At 35.8% G+C, this 7,348-nt stretch overlaps 2 protein-coding genes across 2 annotated transcripts; both read left to right on the forward strand.

Annotated features, from left to right (window-relative positions):
- Positions 1-2,342: 2,342 nt before the first annotated feature.
- Positions 2,343-3,100, forward strand: LOC113298716 (histone H2B.3-like). Its single transcript, XM_026547530.1, has one exon. It carries the CDS (start codon positions 2,469-2,471, stop codon positions 2,913-2,915), a length of 447 nt encoding a protein of 148 aa, XP_026403315.1. The 5' UTR covers positions 2,343-2,468; the 3' UTR covers positions 2,916-3,100.
- A 220-nt stretch (positions 3,101-3,320) lies between these two features.
- On the forward strand, positions 3,321-5,987 carry LOC113298717 (uncharacterized protein SYNPCC7002_A1590-like). The gene is made up of 6 exons (XM_026547531.1): positions 3,321-3,571; positions 3,668-3,858; positions 3,963-4,008; positions 4,148-4,230; positions 4,339-4,455; positions 5,722-5,987. The coding sequence occupies exons 1-6, from the start codon at positions 3,382-3,384 to the stop codon at positions 5,791-5,793; spliced, it is 699 nt and encodes a 232-aa protein (XP_026403316.1). The 5' UTR covers positions 3,321-3,381; the 3' UTR covers positions 5,794-5,987.
- Positions 5,988-7,348: the final 1,361 nt, after the last annotated feature.

Genomic DNA, 7,348 nt, shown 5'->3' on the forward strand with positions numbered 1-7,348 from the left:
TCAATTCTCAACATAAGTCAATATAGGTTCTACCTTATCATCTTGTACTGGTCATCTAAAAAATATTCAATAAAGAACCAGACTAACACATTCATGATTTCCCTTTCGATTATGAAACAAGTTCATAAATCTACTTCCTTGGACTAGTGTAATAATACATAATTTTCTAGGATGAAATCACAGATATATCCTTACACATAATCAAGTAACTAAATATACAAATTATGTTGACGTTGTATTCACGAAGTTCAATAGATAAGCGTTATACTTCGTAATATAATACCTTGATACTTTGATTATAATGCAATGACCAAGTCTAATCGCTTGGTTTATGAATTCCTCTTTCCATCTTGTTAGCTTCATCTTCATGTTGTCGACTAAACAAGAGAAGGAAGTAGTTTTTATTTCATTCAAAAATAGTGGTATACCCAAGTACTTTTCCTTCAAACTCATTTTTCATCTTCAATCTTCTTATAATTACAAGTAACCTACAATATCTATGATGTATATGTTTAAAAAAGAACACAAATTATTTATGGAAGTTGATTTGTTGTTTTAAAATGTCAACGAAAGATTTTATAGCTAGAAGATTGTTGACATTATGAATATCTGCTTTGGCGAAGAGCAGGCAGTCGTCTGCAAAAAAAGATGTGCTACACATAGAGTAATAATTTTTTGCTATCTTAATACCTTGAATATTATTATTATGTTCAGCATGCGCAAGTACTTTGATAAAGACTTCCATTGTAAGCAAGAATTTGTAAGGTGGAATTGAATCACATTGACGAATACCTCTTCTTGGTTTAAAAGAATGACACAATGAATCATTTATAAGTATTTGAATCTCAAAAGTGATGAACACTCTTGGATAAGGCTAACCATTCATTGTTGCATTCAAGTTTCTTCACGATGTTATCTAGAAAATACCACTCTACACGATTGAATTCCTTTGACATATTGAGTTTCAAAGCCATGTAACGTCTCTTAGTCTTCTTCCTCTTTATGCAATGAATAAAATCACGGGCTAAAGTGATGTTATCACTTATACGTCTGCCTGATACATACATTGTCTGCATGAGAGATATGAGTTTATAAAGGACTATTTAATCGTTGGTACCCGACAAATGTCCAATATCTAGAAATGACATCCAACATTTAAATATTAAGAGTTGGTAGCTAGACGGTTGACCGTAAAAGTATCAGTTTGACCCGTTTTATTTTCTCTAATTAAATTAAAAAATTATTCAAATTTACGAATTTGTCCATATGTACACTAAACGCATATAGTCTGTAAAAAAATATTCGAATATGAAGAAGAAAATTAAAGAAAATAACAGATCTCGAAAACCATTGACTTCGACCTCCATTAATTCTACCCTAGCAGTTTCTTTTAAAATAATGACAACACTTCCATTATAAACAGTAAAACTACTTTCCTCCTCTCTAGATCTCACCACTACAGATAGAATAAACACCACCAAACTACACCGTCGTCACCAACTATACCACCACGAAAAGCCGAAAATGAAAGACGTAAATCGATTGCAGCACCACCAAGCTACATCGATCGTCTTCATAAACTACTTATAATAATCAGAGATATCGCGCCACCGTTACACTTTCTAGCTGGGTCTTGCAGCAATCCATTCTCAATTATAAACACTTACTTTACAGTTAGGGTTTCAAAATTCATACGTTTAATCTCATATTTGGATGAACTAATCTTTAAATCGAATCGGTATGACCACCAACAAAATCAATTTGAATCGACAGTCATAATCACATCGATTGAATGCTACAAGATCAACTAGGACTAATTCGATGTGGGGATTTGTACTGTTGAAGATTACTTGATTAAACGTGCGATAGCTAATTTGATGCGTCCACCATCACATTTCAACCCATTTTTCTTCTTAACAACAAATATATTTGGAAAATTGTGAACCTTAATAAATTAGTTGTAAATTTTGACGGTCAATTCAGATTTCAGATACCAACACTTCATATTTTAAAGGTTGGATACTATTGCTGGGTGTTGGACATTTGCGGGCACCAACTAGAGTCAAGTTGGGGCTGGAGTCGAGGCAAGGAAAACCACTTCCACAAGTCTGCAATTGGATCTTTTTTACAAAAACGGATCGGTAACGGAAGTGAATTTCAGTGGACACATGGCAGTGTGATATTGGTCTCCCGACACGGATTGATTAATCTAGAAAACTATCTCAGCGCCAAAGTTGAAAACTGAAGGTTATAAAAAAAAAAACCTTTTCAAATTCCCGCCGATTCCAAACCCATCATCTAACCCATTCATTTTTTGTTTTCAGTTATCAACGGTTTAAATCTCTTGCCCTATTTCTATAAATACGGTTCCTCCATCCCTTTCCCCTCACCAATCTCAAATCATTCCCACCGACTCTCAGTAATTTCTAGGGTTTTTATTTTCAGTCAATCTTTCTTCATCATCATCAATGGCTCCCAAAGCAGAGAAGAAGCCAGCAGAGAAAAAGCCAGCTGAGAAGAAACCAGCCGAAGAGAAAGCAGAGAAGGCACCAGCAAAGAAGAAACCCAGAGCAGAGAAGAAGTTGCCAAGCAAAGATGCTTCTACAGCCGACAAGAAGAAGAAGAAATCAAAGAAAAGTGTTGAGACTTATAAGATTTACATCTTCAAAGTTTTGAAACAAGTTCATCCTGACATCGGTATCTCCAGTAAGGCTATGGGGATTATGAACAGTTTTATCAATGATATCTTTGAGAAACTCGCTCAAGAGGCTTCTCGATTAGCAAGGTACAACAAGAAACCTACGATTACTTCTCGTGAGATTCAAACTGCTGTTCGTCTTGTTCTACCCGGTGAACTCGCTAAGCATGCCGTCTCTGAAGGAACTAAAGCTGTCACTAAGTTTACCAGCACTTAGATCTCAAAAAATTAAGGTTTCTAGGGTAAATTTTGGAAATAATCGATGTTTTGAAAAGTTTAATTAGGGTTTTAATGGTTGCAGCAATGTAAAGAAAGACTAGATCTACTTTCTGCTACTACTTTTGTTTAATTTCTCTGAACTTTTAGTATGAATGAAGGAATCTTTACATTTTCATATCTTAATCTTCGTCTCAATATTTGTGCAATTTTAGTTAATCGGTGCATTTTAGCAGTTTAATCAACCGCCTGCGTGTTTTAGTAAAATTGTTTAGAAATAGATCTGTGTGCGCTTGTGGTTGAAACCTGTGATTATCATGGTGGTCCCACAGGTTTATACTCGATGCTAATATGCGCCTTTTTAGTATATTGAACAATAAACTACTTATCTTAATCTCTGGGATAGGAATGATACCAGTCACTGATTTTTTTCTTCCTTGAAACCATTTCTAGGGTTTTTTTCTTAGATGGCTTTGACTCTGCATTTTAATTCAGTATCGAATCCTTTTAGATCTCGTTGTTCAGAAAATGGTAACGTTAATTTGACTACAGCGAAAATTTTATTTCGCATTTCTTCTGATTTAACAACCCCCAAAGCTAGGTTTGTTGTGAAAAGATCAGAAACCTTAGCCGTAAAACAACTCGAGCGTCCATTGAGTAAGTTTTTTGGGTTAAGAATTGAATATAAAACAGTGGTTTTCAGTTCTTCTGGTTTTTAATTTTTGTTTTATTTTTTTGTGTGCTGTTGAGCAGTGGAGTATATGAGTTTGCCTGCAAGTCAATACTCTGTGCTGGATGCTGAGAGGATTGAACGTGTTGATGAGAACACATTTAGGTGTTATGTTTATAGATTTAAGTTCTTTGCATTTGAAGTTTGCCCTGTTTTGCTTGTCAAAGTTGAGGAACAACTTAATGGGTGTTGCATCAGACTCCTGTCCTGCAAGGTATTATGATTCTCTATTTGTCTGGATTGAAGTGTCTAGATTGATTACTTGCTGCATAGATTTTGGTATTGGTCTGTAATGTTTTTTGGATGGTGGAATTGTAGCTGGAAGGTTCACCGATTGTGGTTGCGCAAAATGAGAAGTTTTCTGGTATGCGCTTTTGTGTCTCTGAAAGTCTGCCATTTATAAAGATTTGAAAACATTTTTGAAAATTCAAGTCCAACTCTAAATTTACAATGCAATGCCTTTTCAGGAGTGGTTTGACACTGATTTGGTATGGGAAATGCAGCTTCAATGGTGAATCAAATATCGTGCGGGAATGGTCAGGGCGACTCATCTTCACAGCAGCTCAGTTCAGATGCCGAGATAGAGGTAGTTTTAAATTGGTTTAGAACGTGTATTTTTGAGCTTTAGAACATGTCTTTCATCGTGTAGTGAAGTTTCCATATATATATTGACATTGTTGTACGTGGGATCCAGGTAACCATCGACATCCCTTTTGCTTTTCGAGCAATTCCGGTGGAGGCAATTGAATCATCAGGAGCGCAAGTCCTGGACCAAATATTACGACTCATGCTTCCACGATTTATGGCTCAGGTATATGTTCAATGAACTGAAAGATTGTTGCTTGAAATCTGTTTCAATCTCTTACAAACGTCATAAGGAGAATTTAGTGGGATGATGGAAAACCCGAAGAAGGTAATCGCTTAGTAGTTCTCACCATAATTCTTGCTAAAAAATGCATAGGCAGAGTAGTTTTCAACTAACGGAGTTCAGGCCAATCACAATTGTATTAGTCGTCCAAAGAACATGGCTTCATCGAGGGCCATTTATGTTTCTATACAGTTAACCAGGTCAGAAATTTCAGCCGGCACTATATGGTGGTGGTAGTGTCAGGTAAAATGGTTCAAGGTGATGATAATTGAGTGGATTTCACTGTAATCCATTTGTAATTTCATACTGATTGGATGTGTGTTTGGTCTCGTAGTGCAGAAAGACTGATGTTTCAAGTTTCAACTTACTGTGTTCAGAGCGTACTTTGAGATTAATTGACTACACATGAACCTATATCTTTACTGTCAGCACTCATATCAGAAACAAATGATCCTTCTTCAGATGAAAAGGGAAATGGTCGTAGGAGAACTCGTTGGAGAACTCATAAAAATTATGAGATAAACAGTACTTGTCTTATTTACACAAAACTTCACATTAAATTTCATCAAGAACATTCTGGATAAAGCTCTTTGTGTAGGATACTGACAAGATGTCATATGACAAGTCCTAGCAAAATACTTAGTGGTGAAAAGATTTCTTAGGGCACCAACATGAAGATAAATCTTTGGATGAGAAGAGTACTTCTGTGTGTTTTGACTATTTATGGTACTAGTTGAAATCAATATGCCACAGTTTCTCAAGTTGATATGCTTCTGCATGGTATGCTTTATATTCTAATAAAACCCTGCGAATTGACAACTTGTGGATGTGGTTAGATTTCCATCCTCATTCTTTCCTGATATGGGTATATCATATGCATATAGTCATGTTGAGTTTGTGATCTAGTCATGGAACACCGAACACGAATCATCTTATCCATATATGCACAGCCAGGCACATCAATCACAAAAGCCAACTTTCCATTAGGAAAGTTTATATAGCAATGATACAGGGTATTACAGCCTGTCAAATTTTTTATTAGTTGCGTAGCAGTTTTTATGTACTCCAGAAATGATGTTAACCGTTAACGTGATTCACTCTGAAAACAGTTTTTTTCTTCTTTTTCTTTCCTGTTTTACTACTTTGTGCTACGGAGGTTATTCAAACGATATGTACATTTCTTGTCTTTAACGTGTTAACTCTCTCCAGCTAGCGAAGGATTATCAGGCGTGGGCTTCTGGTGACACTTCCAGGCAGCCTCTTGGAAGTGGCAAGATTTGATGATCCTATTTTACAATTGGATTTAAATCGCAATTCACGTCTTCACATGATTGTATTTATTTATTATTGGTGACTCTTGAGGATCTGTATCTCCTCTTATTGTTGTACCTTTTTGATTAATGCATTTTGAAAGCTCTTGCAACAAATGTTCTTATAGGCTAGTGTTAAATAAAGTGGCACTTTTTTTCTTCAAAGAGATGTAATTGGGGTCCTTACTGTTAGGAAGGCTCCCCAAGGATTGGGATTGATTAGGGTCAACAGATATGAAGATTTTTGTCTGCATAGTGGGATCATGTTTCAAGGGTACCCCATTTGGGTTGAACACCTGAAAAGTAGAAATTTCTAAAAATTGAGTTGGAACGTTAGCTTCATAAAAACAAGATCCATCAGATGGTCAATGCAACTTGCTCCTAGACTGGAAGGCTCGTGTGGTATGTGGGGTTTTCTAAATCATGCACTTTTTGTTTTTTTCTTTTGAAAGAAAGGTTTGCATTGTAAGTGAATGCTAAAATATGCACTCAGATTTCTTCAACAACTTAAGCAAGTGGAACAAAAAAGATCAATCTAAATTATTGATGCAAGTATTTGTTTCGATCAAATTAAGAGTTTGTGTCACTTATTTTACAAGGCTAAATTGGGGCCCTGGAAAAATAATTGGGGATCCTAGCTACATGACAAAAAAAGGTCATGAAATAGTAATTGAGAGCTATCCCTTATCCTCAACTTTTTTAAATGGCTAAACTATCCCCAAATCATTAGTGGTAATTAAGTTAATTAATTATTAATTAGTTTAATTAGATTAAAATCAGATTTAGGGATAAAATTTGATAAAAGAAAAATTGTGTTTTTGTGTTGCGGAGAGGAAGAAGTTGAGTTTTTAGGGGATTCCAGTAGAGGAATCGTATTGCTCAAAATGAAGGAACCAATCCTCAAAAAATGAAGAACCCGAAGCTCAAAACAATCAGGTAAACTTCCTATACTCTTCAAATTGTATGAATGATGCCCCAAGTGGTCGATTCATGTACATTATGCAACTACTCAGAGTGAGGATCGTTAAGTCGAGAGGGTAATAAACGAACGACTCTAAGGAGTCGTCAATTACTTGACACAACCTTTGACGACTCAAACCTGCAACTTTTGCAGGTTATGAAAAATCGTCAACCAAGTGTGATATAATTGACGATTCCAGCTAATTAGGTCATATAAAGTCGTTAACTTAATATGTTTAGAACCCAACGACTCTAAAACTTTTTACTCTCTGAAGATGTTACTCTTAGGGTCGTTAATTAGGCATTCCTATATACTGACGACCCTAGCGAACCATTTCATGGATCAATGGTCGGCAAGCAAAATTTATAAAACCAAACGACCCTTCAACATCGTTAACGACTTCACATGACGACCCTTCAACATAGTTAACGACTACAACCATTTGACATGATGACCCTTCCTATTTTTTGAACAGGGAACTAATTTTGTATCATATAGAGTCGTTAGCGATTTAAAAATCCCTAGACGACACTATTCTAAGGCAGAAAACCAGGTTTAGGGTCGT

Source organism: Papaver somniferum, chromosome 7, assembly GCF_003573695.1.
Source record: "Papaver somniferum cultivar HN1 chromosome 7, ASM357369v1, whole genome shotgun sequence".
NCBI classification, from domain to species: Eukaryota; Viridiplantae; Streptophyta; class Magnoliopsida; order Ranunculales; family Papaveraceae; genus Papaver; species Papaver somniferum.

Coding starts and splice junctions, on each gene's coding strand:
- LOC113298716 (XM_026547530.1), top strand. CDS start 2,469: ATGGCTCCCAAAGCAGAGAAGAAGCCAGCAGAGAAAAAGCCAGCTGAG.
- LOC113298717 (XM_026547531.1), top strand. CDS start 3,382: ATGGCTTTGACTCTGCATTTTAATTCAGTATCGAATCCTTTTAGATCT. Junction 4,231..4,338: donor GTTCAGATGCCGAGATAGAG/GTAGTTTTAAAT, acceptor CGTGGGATCCAG/GTAACCATCGACATCCCTTT. Junction 4,456..5,721: donor TTCCACGATTTATGGCTCAG/GTATATGTTCAA, acceptor AACTCTCTCCAG/CTAGCGAAGGATTATCAGGC.